The sequence below is a fragment of the Antennarius striatus genome, chromosome 16 (assembly GCF_040054535.1).
Source record: "Antennarius striatus isolate MH-2024 chromosome 16, ASM4005453v1, whole genome shotgun sequence".
Classification (NCBI taxonomy): domain Eukaryota; kingdom Metazoa; phylum Chordata; class Actinopteri; order Lophiiformes; family Antennariidae; genus Antennarius; species Antennarius striatus.
The window spans coordinates 3935327-3963257 of NC_090791.1; the positions used below are offsets into that span (position 1 = coordinate 3935327).

Consider the following 27931-nt stretch of genomic DNA (forward strand, 5'->3'; position numbering starts at 1 on the left):
GTTACCCCCGGCGACAGCTCGTCCGATGTTTCGGCCTCGTCCCGGGGGTCGGCGCCCATCTGCAGCCCCAAACACCTCCGATCCAGATCGGCGTTGGGCGGAGGTGACGGGCTGAACGGACGTTTCATACCTGAGGTGGAAGGAGAGGAGAAGACGGATTTAGATGTAAGAAAACCTACAGAGGCATGTTCACAAGTCCCCCCCCCCCCCCCCAGAGCAAAAGCTTTAAACAGCAGGGTGTGCAATCGGATCCCATTCTGGTCGTAATAAATCATTCTTGTCAACACATTCTTGATGTCATCAGGAGGCACAGACGGGTGGAGGATGACGCTTTACAGCTGGAAGTCCAAGGGGGGGGGGGGGTGCAGCGACGCACCACATGGGGGAGACAGAGAGCTGTAGTGAGGCTCTCTGAGGACCAGAAAATACATGAATAAAAAGAGGCTTTACTTGTGATGACTCCATGCGTGCTTCAGCGCTTCATACGCTGCAGCGGTTTTTGGATGCTTCAGCCGAGCCGTTCCAGGATGAGACAAGAGGAAATCCACCCGGGGGTGTGTGTGTGTGTGTGGGGGGGGGTGTGTGTGTTACGTAACAGTCCTGCTGATGCTCGCTGGCATGAAGGTTCAAATTAGAATCACAGATACGGGACTGAATCCGCACGTCGGTGGGAGTAACCAGCTGGCCCAACCCGGATAAATGAGGGCGTTAACGTTTCCGTCCAAACGATGCTGCACCTGAACCCCCCCCCCCCCCAAGTTTTGCTTTTTGAGGACTCCTGGGGTCAAGAAGGTCACGACAGCAGTTTGTCAGGACGACAAGTAAAAAATCCAAACCAAAGCTTCCTAACGGAGCAGGAAATATCTCCACGCGTGCTGCGGTCGCACTCGCACATTTGCATATCATAGAAGGGCGGCCAATCGGCCTTCTCCCTCCCGATGTATGGGCTCTTTGAGTGCCCCTTTTGGTTTCATATGCAGCTCGTGTCTCCATAAATAAATGAAAAACGCAGGTTACAGTCACTCTGTGAAGGATTGAGACATCGGCGTCTGAAAGAGTCCCTGAAACGCACCCAGCTGTGAGAATCTGCTGCTGGCTTTTTGCCTTCACCTCTAGTTATTTGTGTAAACACACACACACACACACACACTGAGTGAGGTCTATGATGCATATATACCTAAATGCATGAAATGTGGACACACACACACACACACACACCCACACACACACACACATGCACACAGCTTGAAAACACATTACGGCAAGCAGCATCCATGAAAGCTGCTATTCATGCTGCCAATCTGGGAGCACTCAAGAGGCTCCATCAGATGTTTTTCTCTGAAGCGTTGAGCAGCGCTGCTCTCTGGCACCAGAAGTATATAAAAAAATAAAAATAAAAAAAATTAAAGAAAAAAAATCTCTTTTTTTAACCTCCTCACACTCCTGCCAAGCTACCGCGTTAGCCACCCTCCAAATTAGCACGGCTGCGAAAACACGGATGGAGGTCGTATTTTTCACTTTCACATTTTGTGTAGCTAGCGGCTGATTCCGTTTCATTAGATTTACATTAGAAGCCGTTTCTGCTTTTGTGCAATTTGGTGACAATAAATCAACCACTGGATATTATGGGATTTTAGTTAGGCTACAAATAAACGTGTTTTCTTTTTTAAAATTTTAAATCTTTTCTTCTGTTTTGGCTGTTTGACGTCCCCCTCTTCCTCCTCCTCCTCCTCCTCCTCCTCCTCCTGTGGGGCATAGAACCCATCAATCACCGCTCTGATCTTACCCAACGGCCCGGACTCCCCAGCAAAGAGGCTCGGGCCATAAAAACTCTATTTATGATCCAGTGTTTGCTGCCCACTGATCCTGAAATACTATCGCACTTTCCCCAGTTTAAAGCAGCTTCACCCGCAGGCCAACCACCAATAAGCGCCCCCCGCCCCAACCCATCCAGTGGCCCCCACCCATTCAACCGCAGCTACAGTTGGCAACGAGGAGGGGGGGGGGCATCGGATTTTGGCGCGGGCGGAAAGTGGCACTCCAGATGGGGAATCGCAAGCACTGCAGGCATGTTAACAGCTCCTAAATCACACGGTTGATGGGGGTAGGGGGTTGGGGGGGGGGGGGGACACCGACAACAAGTGAGGACTGATGAGCAAGTGAGCAAAGCGCAAATAAGTGAGGGATTACTACAGAGCGCCTTCGCGCATCAATACTTGCAACTTCACAGACATTTGGTCGGCAGTCATGTGACGCCCTACGCTCATTCTATTGGCTGACGGCACCTGGAAGTGCGTTACGTTCCGTGAGTCTCACGGAACAGTGTTATCTCTTCTCTTTTCTTTCTTACCGCTATTTTTATTCTTTTTCTTCCCGACAGGGGTCCCCTTTGGCCTGGGGAGTTGCTTTAAAAACATCTGGCGCCATCTAGCGTTGTGAATGGGTATGACATCTAGACCCCGAATGTAAGACGACCCCCGCTTTTCCAGTCTTATTTCAATGCAAAAAACACGGGGGATTACTGTATTCTGCTTCCTGGCGTGTATGGGGGGAGGGGGGGGGTCCACATTTTCAGGGCGGTTGACTACGTCAGGTTAGAGATGGGGGGGCGGGGGGTGGATGCAGGAACAAGGAGAGATGGGTAGAGGGACTACAAAGGCGCTTGTGTAATTGGCTTTATCAAAGTATCATTACTGCCATCATCCCGTCGCTGTCATAACCGCCCATCCGGAGCGAGTGTGTGTGTGTGTGTGTGTGTGTGTGTGTGTGTGGTGGGGGGGGGGTCTTTGAAGCCGTGTGTCTTTGTGTCCGGCGTGACGGCGCTGATTAAAGTCCGGACTGATGCTCCCTAATGACTGTAATTATATAGGAATCACTGCCACTGCTGATCCAAGGCACAAGCGTCGCCTATAGTGGCGTCTGAGTCAGGAGTGGAAAGACGGGAGCGAGTGTTTGTAGTTCCTGTCAACCCCCCCCCCCCCCCCGAGTCCAAGCCTGAGAGTAAATAAAAAGCAGTGGCACATAAATTGATGTGTTTTCTCTTATCTTTGTTTGCAGCGGTTCTGTGGCGGCGCGCAGGGAGGGCGTTCATTCAGTGTGTGTGTGTGTGTGTGTGTGTGTGTGTGTGTGTCAGTGCGTTTCACCAAGGGGGAAATTTATTACACAACAACACACTGATGCTATCGCGGAGGTAGCGTTTGCGGTACGTGTGTGTGTGTGTGTGTGTGTGTGTGTGTGTGCAGGAGAGGACACACACGCGTCAGATGGAGGGTATTAGAAAAGATAAAAGAACAAGAATTAAGCACAAAAAAAAAAAAAAAAGATGAGACGAGCAGCATGGGGGGGTGGGGGTGGGGTGGGGTGGGTTGAGTCCTGATCAAATAGTCGATCTAATAAAGAAAGGGCAGCTTAGAGGAGAAGTAAACACCAATTACACCCAGGATGCTCCGTCTGACGGCGCCCATGAAAGAAGGCAAATAGAGCGATGAACTGGCGACTCATCCGGGGTGTAGCCTGTATTTATGAGATGTTCTTTTTATGAGGCGTCCTGTCCTTCAAGATGACATTTTAAGCCGTTTCCATCCTCTCCAGGGCGACGTGAACTCGTTCCGGCCTTCGCAGCATCGTCGCCTTCGCTCTGACCGCCGGAGCGTTCCAACATCTCGAGACGAGTGGGCAATCCAAAGCCGTTCTCCTCTCCTCTCCATCTCAACGCTCCTTCGCTTCTCCTCAGACTTCCAGGATGAATTTGAGAACAGCTTTTACTCTAGAGTGTGAGAATCCACGCCTTGTACTTAACATCTCAAAGAGATTAACATGGCATCTTGTCTCGCTCCACCGTCTGATCATTAAACTACATATTTCATTGGTGATTCCTTTTCTGCCACGCCAAGTTCTGCAAAAAAAAAAAACCCCACACAACCTCTGTCGACTCCATCCAATCCCTTTCCTCGCTTTTCAACCACAAATTTTAAAAAAAACAAAACAAAAACAGGCTGGTCCGGTTTTTTACATCTGTGGGCCTGAAGCATGCTAAAGTTAGCGCCATGCAGGAAAACAAATTTAACTGGGGAACTGCCCAATAAATGTGACCACAGACGCTGGGAGAGGCTCCATACAACTCTAGACATACTTACACTCGTTCTGGTGCTCCAACCACCCACTTCTATCTCTTTTCAGTCGTGCTTCAGGAAAATACGTGAGTATATCTCTATACGGCTGCGAGGGATATGGAAAAAAAATTGTGAAATAAAAGTTCAGTCAATATATTTGAGAAACAAAAAAACAAAAAAAAAGAGGTGAAGCCACATGTTTGAAGAATGGGATTAATTCTGACGCTGCAGGTGGGATAGGAGAGAGTTTATTCTGACTTATTTAAATTATAATGAGATTTTTTTTTTTCTTCTTTCAAACACTGATGTGTCTCTATTGAAAAATCTCCTTCTCTAAACACTGGTGCCGTAATTGTTCAAACACATTCCAACAGCCATCTGCAGAGTCCACCCGCTCTCCCACACAACGGTGACTAAACCCTGCAATTTTCCCACACAGCTTGTTCGACACACAGGTACCGCTATAGCCCGAACGCTAGACAGCTAGCTGGGATATAGCATGACTAACGGAGGGGGGGTGGGGAGGGGGGGTGGAGGAAACAAATTGCCTTCAGGACAGAAGAGATGAGGAGGAGGGATGCAATTTGGTCACAGGTGCAGATTCGGGGGGTTTTTTTTGCGCCTGCTGTTTAAGATCGAGAATAACATAGCTTCAATGGAACTTACATTTCTCCTTGAACATTCCTGTGTGTGTGTGTGTGTGTGTGTGTGTGTGTGTGTGTGTGTGTGTGTGTGTGTGTGTTTTGCCTGAAAACATCAAAACACACTCCTCCTTCCATGTCGAGATGTTATCAATTAATGTTTTTCCACTGTTGGGATAATTATATTAAAGAACAGGTTCAACCGTCATCTGCGGCGCAGCAGACATGACCTCACACGTGTGTAATTGTCACGGCCATGTTTGACCACATGTCACTCCAACAAGCCGTAACTTTAAACGCGTTCAGACAGTCGGCAAACACGGGGAGAGAGAAAGGGACTTTATCGTCATGACAACATTACAGGCGTGTAATTTAAACCTGAAGGCTCGAGGAAGGAGTTAATAAATCCGATATTGACACGGTCCCTGATAGAAACAGTGACATGCGGCCAAAATCACACACCGGAGCAAATTCCACAACATTATATATTATATATCATATTTATATTATATATTATTAACTACCGGATAAATCCTGCTGCATATGATCCGTAACTTACAGATATTTGAAGCAAAGTCCCGCAATAACGTTTTACATCATCATCAATTACCATGACAACCCCCCCCCCCTTTCTCCCTGTTGCCCATAGCGACCACACCTGTGCTGACTAACACGTGCCACCCATTCACCGCTTTACCTGTTTTCCCGTCTCAAGTCACTCTTATTCTGAAAACACTTCAGAATAAAATGTGTTCAGATGTCTTCAAAGTGTTCTCATGTCCCGGCCAATTAAAAAAAAAAAAAAGCAGAAAAACATCCCATTTTATTCTGCGTTGCCAGAAGTCTTTCCTATTTTACACTCAGTGGATTTACCTGAAGACACCTTTGTGGATGGGGGGGGGGGGATGCCAGTACATTGATGCTTACAAGAGCTCCTAATGAGCTGCATCGTTTTCATCAGCGCCGTGTATCCGGACACCATCTGAGGGGAATTGCGACTGCTGTGAGGAGATGATTGGATTAAACTCGTCTCTACCTGTCCTTGATGACATTAGTTTGGAAATTCATTAGACACAGGTAGCTGAGTCCGTCTCCCCAACATGCGGTTAGACAGAATGACAAATTGCCTGCTGTATTGTGTACAAATGTAATTTAGTGAGGGGCGGTATTTATGTAACAAGTGCAGAACCACCAATGAGACTGACAAGAATCTGGCATCAAATGTTGAATATATTCAGGAAAATAAGGGGGGGGGAGACACCTTAACATACAGGAGGTGTGCTTTCCAGTACACCTACTTTATAAAAACACACATGCATCTTCACACAGACACACAAATGTTATCAGCGCTGCAGGACGTGGTCCCAGAGGATGAACCAGAAGGCAGATGTCCTAATAAAGAGCGCTAAAGAGCACCGCTAATGCTGCCGTATTGCTGCTGAAGCACACGGGTAAGCAAGTGTGGTTCCGACCTATCAGTGTGTCCGTGTGTGTGTTGTGGTACCTAAGTCCCGGTATCCAACCGTATTATCCAGGGATCATCTCTGCTATTGATGCTGGCATGCAAACTGTCCTTTCCCATAAGCCGCACCTGCATTCATCAGTCTCCGTCACGCTCGCAGCGCCAACGCCAACGAGAGGCGGGATTATTTACAGACGACTTCCATTTATCTGTTATTTATGTTTGCCGTGTTACTCACACTCTCTGGACGCAGAGGGAAGAAATGAAATGATTAGAGTAGAGGTGGAAAAACAGCATATATAGAAGCATGTGAGATGATTACAGCGGGCGAACGGCAGAAGTTTTGATCGGTGATGCATGAACACTGCAAGAAAATACCGCCTGGAAGCCAAAATATTGGCAGCATCACTCAACGATATGGCAACAACGGCAAAGTGAGAAACGTTCATAAAAAGTGTGTGAAATGCATTCACAGAAACGCATGTCGTGAAACTTAAGTTGTGTTTCTGGACACCGGGTGGATGCTAATTCTATGTTCAGTCACTATTTGCTCACTTCGCCCGATCGCTGGTGCCGTTTTCCGTTTCCGAATGCCAGGTTCAAACTTTGCGGGTCGGGAAGACTGAAAAACTTGAGCCAAAAAGAAGAAACATGTGTAATCTTATTTGGATTTAAATGTCGTGAGCCAACATTTTTACATTCTGGCATGCATTAGAAATGTAGCAGCAATTATGCTTGAAAAGGGTATTTAGGTTTGGGCAAAAAAAAGAATTTTTTAAAAAAATTGCAGAGTTCAGTTCCTTGCAGTGATTTTTTTTTTTTTTGCAGTGTAATCAGGAAAAAATGAGTTGCAAAGAGGACAAAAAGACGGCCATGAATAAAAGGTGGAGATGCATTAAGTCCCTGCTGAGTTCGTATCAGTGGGAAATGTGAACACATTAGCACCAGCTAATGTCACAGCATGCACGACTCTATACATCCATGCATCTCACAAAGACACGCTAACGGCCGTCAGAGGAGATGTAAATATCCCCGCCGTTCCACAGCAGCAAGTGTGTGGCGCTCGCAATACTGTTGGCCTTTAAAGCTCCCTGATCATTAGGATCTGATGTTATCTAATCCAATAATCTAATTTAATCTAATTTAGGATTACCTAATTCCAATCTATTTGTCAACAGGTCCTCATCTGAGGGGAAAGTACAGCTGTGAAGAATGAGTTGTGAAAGGTTATACGGCTTTATTTGTGACGCAAGTTTAGATATTATTATATTTATATAGGCAAGGCACGCACGTCACCGAGGCATAAAATATACGAGAAGATTTAAATTTGAATTGCATAGGAAAGTGCAGCCAAGGGATGCATGGATGAAATGATTGTTTAAAATTCAGTTATAAACTTCATTCTACAGGACAGAGACCCGACAGCAGTAGCATTCCAAATACACTGAGACTGAACAGACCAGTGCAGTGACCCAATCTACTGGAGATACAAGGTGTGGGTGAGACCTTCAAGGTCTTGCTTTGTCAATATTTAAATGGTGGAAAGCAGTTAAAGTGATTGATTTGACGTGACTGTGGACATCCAGGTTGTTCAAATTATTTTATATGATTTACCCAGAGGTCCTGAAATGGAACCTTGTGGAACTCCACATGTTACGGGTATCGGATTTGACGCAAAGATAAAATTTCCGAGATATAGATATTTAATAGACAGATATTTAAACATTTTAAGGATATTCCCATTTTGGACTACCCACTATTTCCAAAAGACTTCCTTTCCAAAAGGGGAAATTGCTGCGCCATCATGTGTCGGCTTCACGCTGCAATTCCGCTGCATATGTATGGCGGGGATTTCTAATCAGGTCGGGCGCACATGATTCCTCCTGTGCTCCCGATGCGGCCTCTTCACCGCGTTCGCCAATGTCAGAGCAATCAGGACGAAGTTGCACTCGGCTGCTCCCAAAGTACCGGCAAAGATAAGGAGGAGCGGGAGTGGGGGAGTGGTGGGGTGTCGAGCGAACGGCCCTGGACTCCCTTCCTGAGCACCATCCGCGCCAACTCTTTGACGAAGCAGCGTATCAGCTTTGTTAACACTCCAACGCTCTGACAGAAAGACAACGGGCTAATTCTGTGTTTGGATGCTTTCCAAATATTGTCAGCGCTGTGAGCTAAAGCCAGCAGACAAACCAAGACAAACGCTCGCAATCGTAAATCAGCTTTCATTAAAAACGGTATCTGGGTCAGGCTGAAGCGTTTTTTTGGCACGGGGAGACGTAGTTGGTCTGGGTAACACCGTGGTTGTGTCTTGACTAAAAATGTGCAATTACAGCATCACACACACAGATAGAAATAGAAATAGAAAAAGAAAACACACCATATGCTTTGTTCCTAGTGAGGAATTCAGTGTATGAAATAACCGGTCATGTCGTCGTAAAAAAAAACAACAAAAAACCCCAGCTTGACCTCTGAACTCGAAAGGTCAATAATGTTGCCCCTTCACATTCCATCAGCGTGGCCTGGTCTGAACAGCTGAACGCCACATCTTATTATTCACCCAACAAAACGCACGCCAACTTTGATGGGGCCCGTTTAGTTTGTCGCTCATTTCCTGTCTGAATCCGTGAAGGAACGAGAAAAAAAAAACAAAACTTTGCGTGAAAAGTGTCGGCTGCAGTCCTACATAACGACTCGCCCAGCAGGCTCACATCTTCTCCAACGTATTTCTCCCCCCCCGAGGAGCCCATTAGCCCCATTACTTCTGTTAAAGTAGGCTAATTATGTAGCAGACACTTCTTACCCTGTGATGGCGCGTAGGACTGAAATGAGCATGTGTGAGGAAGCACACATTTGCACGACAAATGTCGGCGCGTTGTCAATTGCTTTCACAACAAGTGAGGTAAATCTAGCAGGTTGCCACTCACAATTACCGGGGCGACTAGAAAACGAAATGCAACAGCCATTAATGTCGAATTGACTCCAGCAGGAAAACAGTTTGAACCGCCGCATCAATTATTCAACACTCGGCACTAAAAATAACCTTAATGTTCTTTATAAGTCTTCTATTATGTGTGTTCTTATTGTATTTTAAGATAAAAGACCCTCTCAATGGCCGTCTTCGCGGTCGCGACAGGAACAGCTGGCGCTCATCGATCAACGACGGTAGAGGAATCGTCAGAACAGCTATTTAGGAGAAAGAGAATTCCAGAGAAAAGCACTGCAGGTGTTGATCAGCATTTTAGAGGTCAGGACACGAGGAGCTATTTGGGCTAAATATGTAGTTAAATTGATCTTAAGAGATTCTTGTTACAAGTGGGACGAAATAAAACACAAAATAGTGAGACCCTGAGTATGGTACTGAATTAAAAATGAGCAGACTTCAGATCACGTGATGTTTTCAAACCATTAATTAACAAATAAAGTCTGTCACTTGGATTGATGTTTATTGACCCCAGAAAACCCGAGATATGATCGTTTACATCTGATCGAAGACAAGCGATTCAAACTGTATATAATTATGTTAGAAGCCTATAGCAACCTTTTTGGAGCTCAAAATCAATTCGATGAGCATGTTTTTGGAAAAATACAATTTTTCCATTTCCAAATTTGACTGTGTGTGTCTATTTTGGCCCAATATGTCAATATAATAAGTTATAAGGAAATTAAAACTATCTTTTCATATAGCTGAAGTTGTGCTGAAGATAAACATACCAAGCATGGGTTTGTTAAATCATTTTTAATGTGGTATATGGAGACAAATATCAAGTGTACCAAAAAACAGCTAAAATAGGTCAGGGCTGTAAGGGTTAAACTATATTATCTGAACATAGAAGAAGATTAAATACAACAGCTGATCAATCTGTGAAAGTACGAGTGAGGAAAACAAAATTGACGTACATTCCCAATTGCAGCGTATTGATATGACGACACCGGGCTTCCTTTGTTTTCCCACACAGGCGGTTATACGGGATGCGCTCTTAGAATAGTGTGATGGATCAGAAGATCCAGTGCTGACGAATGAGAATGTCACCGGGTGTCACAGGAGGACTATACTTAGATGCCGTGTGATTTACAATAAGTCCGAGACTTGGCCTTGGATTTTTACGGCGGCTTTGATCGCCGATGAGCGAGGATGACAATTAAGAAACTGCAGGGAGACCGACACACTCCTTCATCCTGTGTTTTTGATGGATTTCTGGGATTTAATAGAAAACCGATTCAGTTGTTGGATCTAATTCAGACTTCTAAGCTCGATGCCCTGAAGGTCTCACAAAAAAGAAGGTAAAAAAGAATTAAGATGAGAAGGGGTTCGGTCTCACGTTGATTTGTAGCTACGACCCATTTCTATATTTGCAGGATCCTTGGCGACATGGAAACAGTGGTGAAACACACCACTGAGATTCACAACTGGGTCCAGATCTGGATCACAAACACCCATTTCTGACATAACTTACTCAAAGGTCTCCTCAGAAATTTTAGCGCGTTAGTAACTCCGGCGTTGGCAGAGGTAGATGCATTTATTTATTTACGATATTTTTTAATTAACATTTCTTTATTTCTTTCTCATCTTAATTACTATCATTAAAGGTTTTCCTCAATTAGTTGTCTTCCAAAATTTTTTTGCGGCGTCTTTAATTTCTGACGGCAGCAACAGACGCAAAAATAAAAAGTTTAACATCCGTGCAAACTTGTTAAACCGCCTCTGCAGTATAATCCACTCCTCTGCTGGTCATCCATATGCTCGTTGTGTTCTTGTCTAAAACACGACTACAATCACTCCCGAGTGAACTGGATCACAACATTTTCTCTATTACAATCTTTAATGATGCAAATATTAAAATGATGATGTTGCAGAGGCAGAGGTGACGGTGACGGCGTGTCGCTATCGACACACGAGCGCAGAAACCGCCGGGATCACGGTGTGATCAGCAATTGCTAAGATGATGATGATGATGATGATGATGTTGATCATCCATGAAAGGGAACACCGAGTACCACTACAGCCAGAGGGAGGCGAAGAGCTTTCCACATGTTCGTTGTAACTACCTGGCTCGCTAACAATCTGTCCATCGATGGGGGGCGCTCATTAATTCCTCAACAAATTACGCCATTATTACAGCTATTATCCCGAGTTGGGGGGGGGGGCGGGCATAACAACCTATTTCACACAATAAACAATCAGAGCAGCCGAGGTTCAATGAGAGAAATGAAGTTGCTTTTCTTGAAGCCGAATGGAATGTCACCGGTGAGTCCATCGCCGGAGAAAAAGACAACGAGAGAAGGGAAAGGGGGGAAATGAGGTGTGGCGCCGCGGAAACAAGACGCTGCCGTATGGCGATGAGGGGTTGGAAGGGAACGATGAGAGGCTCTGATTGGCTGTGGCAAATGCTGAACGCATACAAACAATGGTAGGCAGGCGAGTCGATGAGGAGGGCTAATGATACGAGGAAGGCAATTACCAGTCTCCTCCACAGAGGACAGACGCCGCGGTCGTCACGTGGACGCCGCTGATTTCAAATGACCTTACTGTCTTTTCATGAGGCGATAGCGTGTGTGTGTGTGTGTGTCTGTGTGTGATCATCCCTGAAGTGAACATCAAACACCCACATGCACAATAAATCTTTTATATTTAATGGTTTTCTTTTTCTTGTCTCTTTAGAGACAAGAAAAACTCTCTGAGTTTACCCCTTTACAAAACCACCTTTTTCTTGCCTTTATTACGTTTTCATCGTCAAGATTACGTAAAAACGACCCCACAAAAATTTGTCTTGAAGTCTTATTGGAAGGAAATCATGTCGACATCATTGCTTTGTCCCGTTGACCCACTCACATCTGTGGACTTCTTGTCGACAGCTGTTCAGGTAGGAAACGACGGCGCTGCGTCGCTTGCCTCGCTCACACCTTCCAGGCACAAACCCAACTTTCAAACTGCGTTTGAAACATTTCACCTTTCCCTTGTCCACCGATGAGATTACAGTCCTGTGTGTGACGATTATTTACCATCTGTTAATCGTGATGAAAACGTGACCTCCGCCACCTGGCGAAGAGGCAACAAGGGGGGAAAGGTCGAATAGATTTTTATACTATGATGTATTCCAGAACACTAAGGCGGAATGAGAATTAAGTGACAGGAAAGGGTAAAAAAGACCGTCCCAGAGACGGAACTCTGTTTCCTGTCCTTGAGATACGGATCTATTGCCGTAGTGACAAAACTATCTTCATCTACGACGCCTGCTGCTAATCGTTGATTAGAAATGCCAAGAGTTTTATTTTCGTCTTTCCTTCTACGTAATGGTCGAATTGATATTCCTGCAAGAGGAACGTCTTTAACGTACTATGTTGGGGGGAGAGAGCGCACATGGATGAAAGACAGGCCCACTTCGCCACGTGGATGACTCTTCCAAGTAAAGGGCGGCGGATTAGAGGCTCATGGGAGCTTAGCGTGTAATTCAAACCATTTTCCATAACATTTGTACCCACTTGAGGCCTAATCCCACCTGATTAACATGCCAGTCAATGGGGAGGGCACCTGCTGTATCGAAAGGGGTATCAGTACGGAGGGATGCCGATCAGAAACAGCAATGCAGTGTAAATCAATCCAATTATTGATGTTTACCCCAAACATACACCCATAAACTTCCAGTCAGAAGTATCGGTACATGGAGATGGTAAATACTCTTCCTCGTCCATAGTCTTCATATATACGTGTGTCATTTGGCAAAATCAAAGATATGCAAAAGACAAAATACCCATTCTTTACGAAGACAGTTTTCCTTGTCCCGCCTACATCCCAAAGGCATCTGCGTCTCAAGGATGCTCAACTCCTCCACACGACAGCCCTGTAGCTAAGCATTTTGTGGTGGATTACACTGTGGTTTTAGTTTACAGTCATACACAGAGCAACACACAGACACAAAGGATTAAATAAGTGGTACGACACTCCAATCGTTTTCAGTTAAGACTGTCTGAGAATGTGACAAAATCCGTAATTGAACTACAACGTCAGACCCCGCAAGCCTGTTGACATTCCTGGATGAGCCGGACTGTATTTTAGGAAGCTGTTTCACTGCTTTTATCATATGAATGGTCTATATATATATATTTGTATATATATATACACACACACACACTCCAGCTGGTGATTATATTTCACACAAAATGGAAAAGACTTTCTGGGAATTTGGTCGCGGCTTCTCGAGCGGGCCGCACTCCCATGTGACCCGGTGGGTTTGCGCTTACTTTTCATCTTTGCCATGGAGGCTTAGGGTGTCAGCTGGGGCTCCACGACCCCGCTGCGCTAATGGTCTACTCACATAATGGAAGACGGCAACAATAAATATAGGTCAGGGGGCAATGGGTTTGTATTAGGGCAGGAATCTGGAGTGGCACAAGCTGTAACGGCAAGTATGACGGACATTAGCATCTATGTGTTTGGAGGATGGGGATAGAAATAAGAAGCCTATAAAGGTACAGCCTGGCTGCCATCATAACAAGCGTGTAGGATGGTGAGGTCTGCGCCAATGACAAAGTATGAGTCATGCACTTGTCAGACACACACACAGCCTTTTTGTGGACATCTGCTGCTCCCTCACATCATATATTTCCTTCCCTAACGGTAATGGGAGCACACATGCCACGCTTTATAAAACTGATGCCACTGAAGAGCGGCCTTGAGCAGGAGAGATGACGATGGCAGTGATGTGCGAGGGTGGGCGGGATGTTTGATATTTCTTCGCCTGAAGTAAGCAAATAGCAAAACATATTAGTGAGTCAGTGAATGGCGGATGAAAGGTCCCCTGGGGCGATATCTGCAGCCAAAAGACTGACCGGAAGGCAATGGATCTGGAGGGTGTGAAAGGCGGCAGTGTTTTCAAAACATTACTGATTCATGTAACCCAGAAGGAGGGGCTGTTAGCGCTGCCTACCCCTGGCAGAGACTCCTTGAGGAAAGAGCCAAGAGACAGCAGGAAGTGGAGAGACGGCGGCTTACAATCTGATGTTTTGGCTCCACCTCTGGCTACTGGCTCCAGATTGTCAATCACAAGAGAGGTTCCAACCAGAACAACATGCAAGTACACTGTTAACGCTGAATCACTGACAAACTCAGAGGCAGAGAACGGTGAGTCATGATAAGAAATGTAGATGGTGACACTTTCTGGATGACACCTTTCAGTCTGGCTGAGGAGACGTTTACGTGACGACTAATTCGAACAAAAACGGTAAAGATTATCAGGAATCGTGTATCAGGACGTTAAAAAGTCTGATTGCAACACAAAAGAAAACTTAGAAGTCTAAAAATACTCTCCGAGCTGGAAAGTGAAGTCAAAAAAGATGAGGACGCAAAGTCATACTCTGTCTTTGCTCAAATGTTTCAGGACAACGTGGAGTCAAGACGTGTTTGCATGAAAACGCTTTAAAGTTAATCCACAGAGAAGATACGAAATTACACACCATGTCCCTCATTGTCACATCCTACACATTAGGCTGCTTAAAGGTAATGCAGACTAATGCGACTCCGCAATAATAAAACCTACACATCTCACAATGTCAACAGAGGATATGGAGCCAGAGTTGGTCGATGCCCACACATCCTCTCACGCTGCTGTTCTTCACCCCCGGGAAAGCTCAGACCTGAAAGCTTGTTCTACTCCTCCCACGCTAATTATCTTCATGACCTCCCTGCTCCTTTTCAAATTAGACCCAAACACTCCAACAAATCTCCCCCACACTCCACCGACAGAAGAAGGCTGCGTAGAGTCTACCAATAGGACCCAAGGCTGTTACCTCCCTGAAGAGTCGTAACAGTTTTACGAATCTTGGATCATTTTGCAGGATTACTTTTGAAAAAGGCTTTACCTTTCAGTGCTAACACAGCAGTTTGGAGATAAATGCATAATGCGTTCTGGGAGAGCAATCCACCAGGCAGCACTTTAGAAGCCTTAACTTCCGCCAGCGGCATCGTCATTAAAGCGCGGGCCAGCCGAATATTTTCCAAACCAAGTCACAACATCACCTCAGAATAAATTCTAACCTTTGTTAAAATATAATACCTTATGTACATTTTTAATAAACTGGGATCATTGACATATAATTTGGATGGTTTGGACGGTGAGAGGAAGACGGAGAGCCTGGAGGGGACCCACGCAGACATGGGGAGAACGTGCAAACTCAAAGGTCCTCGGGTGGATTTCAACCTGTGATCTTTTAACATCCTGGATATGCAGGTGGAGGTAGATTTGGGATTTGGGGAGTCTCAGGGCCCTCCGCTTCACAAAATTTAATTGAAATCAGTTCATAACTTTATGAAGACCACATAGACAAACAGATATTCGCTATCTTGTATTTATATGATCTTGGGAACCATGAATTTGAAGGGTTATTCTTTTCAAGTCACAAATAAAGGAGGACACAAGCGAACCAACATTGACTTTACTCTTCATGAGCTCAAAGCCTTTTTGTTTCTGTTAATTTAACATCCTGTTCAACATGATTAGCTATGATTAAAAGTCGTCAAATCTGGCTCTGAAACACTTCAAGCGGTTGCCTAGTAGTCTTTCCTTCAAACGTAAAAAGTTCACCTCCACCATCAAGGTATCTACGCAGACCTTGCTTTAAGTGTGTGAACTAACACAAACACACACTTGTATGCACACACAAAGAAGAGGAAGAAAACATCACAGGGTAGATAAGAGTCTAAAAAGTCTCAATGAGACATAACATAGGCTCAACAGTGATTTCTATCTGGACATCTTTTCACGCACGACAAATGCGGAAAATCAACAGCAATCAGCAACTCAGGAAAGACTAAACTACGTGTCTAAATTTGTCCGAAATCAAACCATATAAAGCCAAACATAACCATCTCGTGAGGACAGTTATTTATCCTATGCCTAATGGAGCAAGTACAAACACACAAAAAAGACACGCACATAACTCAATGTTAAATCGGCCTCACATGCACCCTTTTAAAAACATTGCTATCATTTTAGTTCACTTCCAGAGAATGGACATAGCAGAAGGGACGGCGGACAGCGGCCCCGCCCTGCTGTGTTTGTTTTTTGCGCTGGCGGTGGAGGGGTGAAGGCTCCGACAGTCACCCATGCATGTGAGGCCAGTCTGTTGTAATTTTAAGGCTCACTTGTTTAATAAACTAGGCCTTAATTTGTTCTAAAAACAAAAAGGCAGAAGCGGGAACATTTGCTAATAAAAGACCTTAAAACTTCAAGGCAGAGAGGATTTTAATGAGGTCCCGACACAAAAAGTTGGGTGGGCAAGTTTGGTATTGCATTTTGACTGATGTAGGATCAAGACGCTTTGATTACTGGAATAATGTGAAGAAATTAGGAAAAAGTTGATTCAAATATGCCTGCAAATGTGGAAACCAATCAAATTGAAGAAACCAATTGTGGGGTGCACACAGTTTGGGCCCCTACAAAGCACGTGAGAAATTTCCAAATTCCAACTTTTTGAGGAAGCATGGAAACATTATAGACATGTACATATGGACATATGGACAGAGGAGCGAACCATAGTTGGAGAGGAGGGGTTTGAAAGGGCAGTTTTAAGCTGAATGCATTGGTGGTACGGCTAATGACGGATGATAATCCTTAGAAAATCTCCGGGGATTATCTCGTGAATAACCAAATTACAAATTGCAATTTCAGCTGAGACATTCTGGTATTTCCTCTTTCAACATTTCTACACGTGTGCAAAAATAGACCAAACAGCAAAATCAATGGACTGCTGAAGATAGAAAACGGTTTGTCCTGTACGAGTTCGGGCGTGGGCGTGATTAGAGATGCAGACAATTTTACTGTAATAGAAAATCTGTTTCCTTTCCTACTCCTCTTCAAACAGAAATCAGCGTCCTAATTAGAGTTTTTGTTAGCGCTCAACGCAGCAATTAGACCTAATATTAGAAGTGATAAACAGAGAGAGAGAGAGAGAGAGAGAGAGAGAGAGAGAGAGAGAGAGAGAGAGAGAGAACAAGATGGAGTGAGAGAATTCACAGGAAGTGTAAGACAAGGCAGCAACACGGTTTGACACTTGAAGTGTGTCGAGGTCTGTACGACCACACAAACGTACACAAACACAGGTTGGGGTCCCGGAAGGCTCCGACGTGAATAGATGCTTCAAGCTTGTATCTGAATGATGCAGATTTCCTCTTGAAGGACAAAGAAAAATGTTCCCCATCTCTTTTCAAACGCAGCTCATCAAACAGCGGGTAAGCAGTGAAGTCCGAGTCCAAAACGGGCAAAATGGCTCAGTTGGCCGCTGAGATAATCATTACTCTCATTAGGAATCCACTGCGCTCACTGCAAATTGTCGGGCACCCCATGCCGTTACAGCAAAACTGACATGCTGGAGGCTTGATCGAGTTTTGTGGGCCAGCCTCCCAGCTGGGACAATGTCTTCATACGGAGATGCTTTGCATTTGTATTGAGCGGAAAACAAAAAAGGGAAGAGATGCTCCAATTTTTAAGGCGATATCTCTGAAAAGACTCTTGACTAATGTCAAACAGTTAACAGAATCATTTACAGCAGGTTTATTATTGGGCCCAACAGCAAAAATGTAGTTAATAACTACTTCTAGCACCTATAGTTAGAATATAGCCTCCATTGTATTATTTGTAACCACCAACTAAATAGATAGCCATTAAATACGGTGCATTCAGGATTAAAAAGAATTAGGATTCAAGAAATGTGCTGTTTTTTTAATTATTAATGCTTATTCAATTTATTTCTTAACATAAAATTGTAATTATGAGTGAGTACTATTAAACATTAATACAGTTTTGTAATGTCTGATATTCCATTTTGCTTCCGCTTCCAAAATAGACCATATCTTTGTTTTTCTTTGAGGTATTTTAATTTTTTTTTTTTTTTTTGAATATCTGCTTCCAACTTTTTCTGCCTGTCTCACAGCTCAGGTTACTCTGCTCAGAAAACTTTATTTGATCAAATGAAAATTGTTGTCTCCACATCCAGACAAATCCTTGAGATCAAACAAAAATAGAAGCAGCTTCCACTTTCTAGCTCGCTGTAATGAAACCAACACACACATATTTGTGACAACTGCAATCTGGTAGCATCCACCCGGGAGAAAACTGAGGTTTTGTGATTACTGTTTGTGTTTGTTTGTCAGAACATCTTTAAAATTAACAAATTGGAATCAAATTGTGCAAAATTAGAACAGGAGTCAGATTTAGAGGTCCCTTCTTGACATGACTGTTCTAAAATTGAAGGTGAACACAACACAACCCTTCCCATTCCCACAATGCCACAGAAAATAACACTAAAGTTTTCACATCCTGGCTGGATCCTGCAGCAACATGATGAATGTGCTGAATGCTATTCCACCCACAGCTGGTTGGTGAGGTTGAGGCTAACAACACTCTACAGATGATGTGCGAGCTGCCAGCTCTGTGCCATTAAATTTATTTTAATGTTTAACACCATCGTCTAATTCTTGTGCAAAAAACAAAACAAAAACACGTACAAACGTAGCCTCAGAACGCCGATGATCTCGATTCGTTCCTGTCGATCCGACAGCATAATGAACAAGCGACCTTTGCTTGCGACAAGCCAAGCTTGCAATGACGATATATTCTACTGCACAATTAAGTGAGCTGAAGACAGACGGGTGGAGGTAGGGGGCGAGAAAAGGAAAGACATCCCCACCCCAAGACTAAAAACTGCTGAAAAGGCACCACAGACTGAATGATTGGACAACCACCCCACAAAAAAGAAGGTAGAAATAATGCAATGTTCAGTGGGTTACGCTTCCTTTGTTGTTCTACGTTGTCAGAGCTGTCTGCCCGATAGTAAACGCTGCCTTCATACTCGCGGCCGTTGCGTTTTGTCATTGTGCGCCAATCAACCGCACGCTTTTGTGCGAGGCCCTTTTCTCCGCCGAACACTTCCACCTTCCTCCTTTCCCGATCCTCTCCTCCTCCTCCTCCTCCATCCTCGGCTCCTGTCTCCGGATGATGAGTCAGGAGGCAGCGAGGGGGGTCCAAGATATTTGCATCCACACCTCGCCTCATTTCCTTTCCAAATGGGAGACACGGGGAGCGCGGCGACAGACAGGAATGGGAGCTGTGGGACACGGGTGGAAACAAGTGGGTGGGTGGAGGGGTTGACAGAGCAAGAGCTAAACAGATGCTATAAAAAGAAAGACCGAATGATAAAGTGTGTTCCAGTAGGCTGGAAAGCACCGGAGAGCAACATTAGGATGAGAATAGCAAACAAACAGTGAAGCGTTATTCCACAGGTGAGCCTGAGGGTGTCGGTTGATCCCGAGGTAAGACGATGACTCACCGCTGTTCGTCAACCCGGACAACCTCACGTCCACCTCTTCCCTTTTTTGAGGCGATGGCGAGCTGCAATGCTAACTCGTGGTAACGTTTTGGCACCTTCACCCGGTGGGTGGTCGAACACCCCCCTACTGGTTCACCACTGGAGAGGAGGTGAGAACCACTCATCATTCCCATGACAACCCTACGCTGGCCTGCCAACGCGAGCACCTCCACCTGCATTAGTCATTAGGCAGGCAGCCACGGGCGTACGACCAATTATCAGGCGGCGCATAACAAGCAGCTCCGACGAATACCTGCCAAAGCAACAAGGAAATACACCCGGAGACAAGTAGCGGAGCACGGGGACGAATCAAGATGTTTACCAGTTAAAGACTCGATCTGCTGCTGATGGCAGCACAACGACATCTGATGAGTCCCCAACTGTCTGCCCCCCCCTTTTCACCACCGTGAGGCTCCGTCACCCAGCTGCATGAGGTGATTTGGACCTGCGAGCATCCCTTTTTTGCCATCCATCTGTTTGAGCAGCGCCGGGAATGGATTCAGCGTGTGTGTGTGTGTGTGTGTATAGTTCTGTTTGCAGCAGTAGACGATTGCGTGCCAGGCCCCGGGGCTGGCATCGCTCCGTGTGGAACCTAATGCTAGCATTATGGCTCTCCAGGGGAAACGGGGGTTCGTGTCCCAGCGCAGCTGAGCAGAGCAGGAGACTGGAGGAGGAAGGCCTGCCAATGATGGAAGTTTTCACTGAGGGTAAGTCCAAGGGCAGGAGTTAGAGGAAGGAAGGGAGGAACTGTACACACTGGGAAACATTCATCACAGGCTTCTGCTCTGTCGCTGCAAAGTCACACTCTGAAACAGGCTGGGAGTGTTCCAGAGTGCGAGAAACCGCATCGCGGCACACGCGTGAACAAGCCCAGAGAACACTGGTTCTTTAAAAGAGTTCACCAACAGATGAAGGGGGGTAGTCACAAATTAGTCAAAAAAGAATCGGGAACACCCTGAAACCGACAATCCAACATTCTCCACCACTTCTGATTACGATTGGGCAGGCGTGAAAAGGTGAGAAAGTAGGCGTGATTATAATCTCTTCAAGTTGTTTAATTCCTATTAATCAGGATTGGTGCACCTTTATTCTATTTCATGCGTTCCCCTAATGCATGGCCGCAATGAAAGGAAGTAGCGAAATGGAACTCTGGGTAAACGCTGGCTGGAAAGGTAGGATCAGGCAGTGATGTTTAGACCATGATCAGAAATCTTACAAGCAACCGGTAGAAGTTTAATTGTGAGTTAGTCTAACACCTGGTTACAGAGGTAAACATCTTCAATCCGTCTTCAAATAGCGACATTCCCTGCTGACTTAACAAAGATCCTCCGGTGCTGGAAGACATTAAAGTGTTTTACTGGCTGAGTTCTTCTCCCAATGGCTGGTAAATGGATCCTGAAGTGTAAAAGCAGTGTAGCCCACTTTTATTACTCTACATGGGAACTAGTTTCCCTGATTAATCTGTCAATTGCTAGGTGATAACCAAAGAAATGGTTGACGTCTAATGGTCTATGCTAACTCCCTCAAACGCTCACAACAGTGCGGTTGAAGCGTCTCACTTTTTAACGACCATCTCCTCTGCCCTTCTTTAATTGGGATTGACATTTAAATGAAGTAGTTAATGTGTGCCAAGGACAAAGTATGCTGTGTTAACAATTAAAATGCTGCTTAATGGGGCATGCCGGAGCTATTTTGAGTGCATGTTGTGGGAGAAAGAATAGGGCACACTCTATTAGCCAGAAACCAGAGCATTTCCCTGAAGTGGGCCAAGGTCGGACTCACTCCTTCATTTCTAGGCTAGCTGCTCATCATTCAGGCACTTCAAAACCCCTGACTAAAGTCATTAGCATAAACACCAACATGGGAGAAGGCTTTTAGCATAGAGAAAGTGGCCATCGAGGACATTCTGTCATTTATGTAACACCTCTCTTCTCTAAGTATGCGGAAAAGCAAGAACTACCAGGCTTACATGGGAGCTAAGGAGTGCCCTCAAGACCCATTACCCCTCTTTTTGCAAGTCAGACTCTCTCTGGTATCAGACTTTCTGCGTCCAAACTGTTCCAGGGACTTGTTCCAGCAGACATGTTGGAAGTTAGATCGGCTCCACTGGAACATTTGTGCCGTTTGAGATCGCAAAAAAACAGGCAAGAAAGTAAGTACCACAACACCGGCCAAAATCAGAGCTACAGGTCTTCAAGGCATTTGGGTGGACGGGACTGAAATGGGATGGAGTCGAGCGAGGGCTAGTTGGAGAAGGAAGTTAAATACAGAAATACAGAGCTTCAATGTGTCTCCTTACCCACCAATCATATCTTTCTGCCTTCATCCTTCTGAAGGCTCCAGTGTGCCCATGTCCCGGGCCAGAGGAGTAACACAACTACCCTCTGTGTATTCTGTACCTACCGAGGGGGTCAGCATTCCTAGAGGCAGCGTCCACTGTGTGCTTTTTGGGTTTAGATGGGAGCCCAGGACCGAGGAGGATCGTGTGTTCAGGTGCCATAGAAAAGTTTGCGGTGAAGGAGGAGCGCTCGGATACAGGCTGTGAAGTGGGAACGTCGTCCCGATCCAGAGGCGGCAAAGACTGAGCACAGTGTTGAAAATGTTCCTCAAATTATTTTCATTTGTCACCTGTTTCCATCTAGAGAATGTCAAGCAATTAAACGCTGTGAAAAATCGTCTGTCTGTACGGCGGCAATGCTAAAAGGTCAACGCATTAGAAGGAATGTCGAAATTCCAAAGCGAAATACTGCATTGGAATAAGATTCAAATGCAAATCATAGACTTCCATCCAAACATATTCTAAAAAGGTTGCCGAAATTAAATGTGAAGCACTGTGTGCTCACTTCAGTAGGACTTATGCAAATATACTCAAGAAGACTCAACAACATTAGACCAAAACAAGCACCTGTGGCTTTGCAGCATTTCTACCCTCAGATTGCATTCACTGTTCTTTACTGAGGGTCCAACATAATTCCATGTAGAGTTTGTTGATCAGGCTACTTTAAAATGGGATGCACTACGTTTGGGTGACGTTTTATGGATTTCTAAGCCTGTGTTTCATCAGTGCTAATTAGGGATCAGACATCAGTCCTATAAAGGGATTGGGTACTAAAACAGACACGAGGAAGGGTTCAATAAAAATGTGATTTGCTGCTGTTGCGCAGGAAACCTATGTATATGAGACTCATTTGCCTTATTTACGTCTTCTGTTCTTGCTCCATGTCAGTATATTTGTATTTCCTCTTTTTTCAAGCAGGTTAAAAAAAAAAAAAAAGGACGAGTCCTCTTGTTCTTATGTTCCCTCTTGTGTTTTCTCTCACAATCGTCATCGACAAACATTTTACGGCGCCCAGAGCGAGAACATTCTCCTCCACCACGGCTATCCAACAATTGATTTCCTCCAAATGTCTTTCTTCAAAGAAGAAGAAGAAATGCCTCGTTACTTTTCTTTGCCATACATTTTTCAGAGTCACTGAGGCGTCACCGGTCTGCAGATCCCGTACCAGCCAGTCCTGTACCACTGGGAAATTAAGTCAACAATCTCCGCACAGGTTGATCTGTACTTGTTTGGTATTTGCTCTGATTGTCAATTTTATCAACTGAAAGAAAAAAAATCTTGACATACAAGGAAAAAGTACTGATTTCGAAAAGAATTCAGCAACTATGATACCACAAAAGGTAGAATAAACATTTATGAACTGGATTCAGTTCAGTTATCGCAATCAATCCATAATTAAAAATGTTTATAAAGCACCAGATGTGCATCATCAAAATAAAACCCTAAGCAAAACAGGTGATAAAACCCAACGTTTGAAACCTTTGTGCTCAGAGCTGTGGATCAATCGTTCCGGATCACGACCATTATCTTTAAGAAATCAAACCTTTTAAGGAGAGTGGCCGCACGTAGCTTCATCCAACAGTAGAACAGACGGTTATTTAGCACAAAAGCAGAGGTGGGCTATCTGCAAGCCTTTTCTAAAATATTGTTTTAGGGAACCTTTTAGAGTAGGTATATGTACTCTACTCTCCATCCTCCATCCCCTCCCTCTCCATGTTTTTCTTTCTCTCCAAGGTTGGCTGAACAAACTAAGTGTTAGCTATGTACGACCCTCGCAGAGAGCAGGTGCGTCAACTCCTCAGCTCTTTATCCTTTTTTTTTTTTTTACTTTGCCCCCTTTCTGACAGCGTCGTTGGTACGATTGTTAACCGAACCCAGCAGCCCAGGAGCAGAGCTGTGAAAGATGTGCTCTTCTTGTCTTTACTGAGGAGAAAAAAAACATATGGTTCAATTATAGAGTCTGTCAGACCGGTACAAGTCTGTGATGGCCTGGACTGATCTCGAAGTGTGTGTGTGTGTGTGTGTGTGGGGTAAACTGGTAACTGATGGAGTGCGATGGGGATCAACCAGTTAGCCGAGCCTAGCTCGTTTTAAAGGAAACAGATGCAAACCCAGTTCAAACTTCTTGGTGAAAAGGCAGCGTTGAATCATAGTTTTCGTCTCAGGACACGTCAGAAGGAGTGACTCACCCATACAGGTAATAAACGCTCCGACTCCCCAAGAATCGATGCAGCCAACGGGGGCGATTGAACGGATCGGCGAGTCGACGGGTGCGTCGGGTTAAGCGCGGTTGAAAAACCCGCCGCTGCGGGGCAGAGAGGGGGATTTCAAACCTGGAGGAAGTGGAGTTAATGTGGGATCTCTGAGATCTCAGCCCACCGGTTGGACGCAGACGATAAGAGGCCTCCAGCTCCGGCGTCACCCACACGTACAAGAAGGAAAAACACCACAGATAGAAGAGAGAGGCGGAAGATGGAAGGAGATACCGAGGAGAGATAAAGAAGTGCATTCACAGATTACACAAACGGTGGGAGCGCATTGAGACGGTGGGATGAATAAACACGCTCAGGTTGCTGGAGCCGCTTAGCCCACATATGGTAAGAGGGCGATAATCTGAGTTTTAATCAAAGGCCGAGTTGCCGTGCGTCGCTTTAGTAACCTCCGCTTCATTGTGAGGAGGAGAATGGAAGCTGAGTCAGCCGTTATGTGAATGTGGGGGGGGTGGGGGCATCTCAGGACCCATCTTCAGCATCACCGGCGCTGTCTGGGGTGACCCCAAGCCACACTCATCAACATCCCGCCTCTTCTCCTCGCCGCGGGAGCGGGTCAATAAGAGAAAGCAAAAAAAAACCAAAAAAACAAAACAAAGAGCGATGGCCGCGGATCCAGACGGTGGATGTTACCGTGATCAGCATGGATTAGATGTCATTCTAGTCCGATCAATGGGAGACGGAGACGGGGGGGCGGGGGGGTTAGCAGGAGGTGGAGGGTGGTTCGGTTCCACCTCCTGCTGGCCGTAATGATTCCGAGCGCTGATATCTGGAGCGGTCGGAGGCAGGAGGAGATAAAACAGATCCCGGAGGATGGATGTGTGAAGCTGGAAAGCTGTGTGTGTGTGTGTGTGTGTGTGTGTGTGTGTGTGTGTGTGTGTGTGTGTGAATGCTAGAGGATATAGAAAGAATAAAGAGCATTTCTTCATTTACTCTCTCAGGTTTCTTTGATTTAATCTGCATCTCCTGTCTCTCCATCGATTTGATAATGACATTGGCTCTACCTAAACGCTGCTGCTGAACAAACAAGCCGCTTGTGGGTTATCGTGAATGACGTGGCTTCAGAGCAAACGGCGGCTGTGAGCATTTCACACCGAGAAAAATGATTCATTCTGATTCATTTTCGATACGTGGAGCCAAAAGTGTCACCGTGGCGGAAAGATGGGACCGACAGGACGGCTACGAGGCGAGGCTGTAATGCTAAAACACGTGACGCATCCAAATATCTGAAGCAGGCCTGTTTTAGCCGATTGGTTGCCAATTTCACATTGGGATGACAAGACTGAAAAAAAATAAAAAAATAAAGCAGCTTCAGATCTTTGTAGCCCTGATGTTTGTTTATTATCTGAGTTTTTATAGATTTCCAGTGAGATTTCCAAAGGTGGAAATGTGTTTAAAACAAAATTCTGGTCTTGAACTTTAGAGGACAATTTTTCCGTTGCATTCGCCGCCAGCAGCGGAATCGGATAAAAACGGTTATTTTATATAACTTCACTTTATTTATAATTCATACGGTGGTAGAAATGATTAAATAATGTTCAGTGCATCTGACATTTCCCCATCCATGCAGGTACACAAGCTTACTGTGAGCATTATCTGTATTATTGGAGTATAATCAGTCACGTATTCTGAATAAACATCACAAATGGAATAAATCCGGGCCGCCTGACTTGCAGGATCGTCGTCAGAGAACCTTTCATGACTTGAAAATACAAAAATGATTTCACAGTAGTTGGATTTAACTGCATATTGAAAATTTGATTTAAAAAAAATAAAAAAAAATAAAATCACACACGGCTGACAAACGGCACCAGAATCTCCCTGGATTTGAACCAGTACTCATTATTCCGAGTGAACTCAAACGCATCGGAGTCTATTTTAACAGCTTTGGTGTGAAGGCACGCAGAATTTACTTTGCCCTAGGTTTTTTAAATGATGCATGAAACAATCAGCAAAATATGCTACTTATACAGCATGATGCTAAACTTAGCTCCTATGGAATAATTAGAGAGACCCTCCTGATGTGAACATATATAATTGTTCGGTCTGCTTCTTAGATGCATTCCAGGTTGGGGGTTTTTTTTTATTTTCTGCAGCTGTTGCAGAAATTATTAGGCAAACGACGATGAGGGTGGCCGACAGGGTGCCAGGCGGTGGCAGAAACACTCGATTCTGTGTCTTCAAAAGGTTTTTTTAAGAGTGTCGGTTCCTCCTCAGGACCAGAGCTTCACACACACACACACACACACACACACACACCGAGAAACGAGTGTCCTCAGCGGTAAATAATCTGGACACACAGATCGCAAACAGGCATCGCTCTCCCTTCTGTCAATATCCATGACCTTTTATGTCCTTGAGCGAAAGCCGTTTAACCCCCGGGGCCTCTGGCAGCGCTCGGCTCAGAAAGACTTGTGTTTGTGCTGTGCAGCCGCCAGGTGTGTGTGAGAGAGTGTGTGTGTGTGTGTGTGTGTGTGTGCGTGTGTGTGACTGAATGAGTGACTGTGTGTGGAGGAGGGCGTCGCTGCAGGAAAACTCATGCATCATTTCATGCCTACGTAAATAAATAGACCCCCCCCCCCCAAAAAAAAGTCACTCATTCATCGCCATGATATCTGCATATTCATGAGAGCGAGCCGTGACGGCGAGTTTCTGATCAGATGACTTCAGCCCCCGCCCTTCCTGTGGAACAAGCGGCGCAGTGTCGGACGTGTTGTTGTTGTGTTGAGTGGCTGGGGGGGTGGAGGTAGGGGTGGGGGGTTACCTGGCCAGACACACTGAGGTAGTGTTTAACCCCAGAGCGCCGTCACTCACCGGCATCAATGCACCACTGTGTGTGTGTGTGTGTGTGTGTGTGTGTAAATGAAATTGAACACTAGAGCTTCTGTCAGCTTGAGGACTAACACACGCATGCGGGAGTGTGTTTAATGTGTGTGTGTGTGTGTGTGTGTGTGTGTGTCTGCACCATTTTCCTGGTCGTTTCTGCTAATAAGGGTAATGATCTCACAAAGGATCAAGATGAGATCAGGTTAAGTGGGTGGTGATCACAGCAGGGGGGGGGAGGTTGGGGGGTTCAGCAGGCTGACGATACGACATCAGGTGAAACGTGGGAATTTATGTTTTAAACTAAAGAAACTGCAAAGATGCTTCACCCCGGCCAGGTGGGAACGTACTGGTTGTACTGGGAATCTGAAGACCGACCAGGAAGAAGGCGACGCAAAACTTTTCAGCAAAGGTCACAACTTTGATCGCGTTTCGGTGTGGAGTCTAATCTAGGGCAGCGATCACGTAGAGAATAAGTGGGGAGAAAAAGAGAGGTCAGTAAACATCCAGATGTGAGTACATTCATTCCCAGGTCTTATAGAGTCCGGCCGCGTTCGCCTCTCGGCGCGAACAGGCCGGTCACCTTGACTCAGCGGGCGACGATACCATAGATAGCAACAGGGATGAGGAGGAGGAGGATCAGAAGAAGGTCAAAGCAAAGGAGAGGTGAGAGGCACAACCAGAAGAACCTCCCCTCCTCTTCTCATGACTAAAAGAACATGCAAAAAACACAAAAAAAAGTCATTTCCATGACTCCGTCGAGCTGTTAAACATGTTTGAAGATGCTCAACATGTGCATGAAAGCCATCACCGACGGCGACGGCGTTAGCAGCGTTCGTGTCACGACGCTCCGTGAGACTCAAACATCCCAAACATTTCAGTTCATCCGTTCCTGCGAGGGCAAAACATGTCAGTTTGCCAAATTTTTT

General features: G+C 45.3%; 1 protein-coding gene across 2 annotated transcripts in view; it reads right to left on the bottom strand.

Annotated features, from left to right (window-relative positions):
- znf385c (zinc finger protein 385C) overlaps nucleotides 1-27931 on the bottom strand; it is an 89574-nt gene that overhangs the window by 59779 nt on the left and 1864 nt on the right. For both annotated transcript variants that reach the window (XM_068336852.1, XM_068336851.1), the window contains exon 2: nucleotides 1-130. This exon is cut by the window's left edge and continues 179 nt beyond it. In XM_068336852.1, the coding sequence (XP_068192953.1) occupies nucleotides 1-128 (128 nt within the window). In that variant the 5' untranslated portion in view covers nucleotides 129-130. The remainder of the gene's footprint in view (nucleotides 131-27931) is intronic.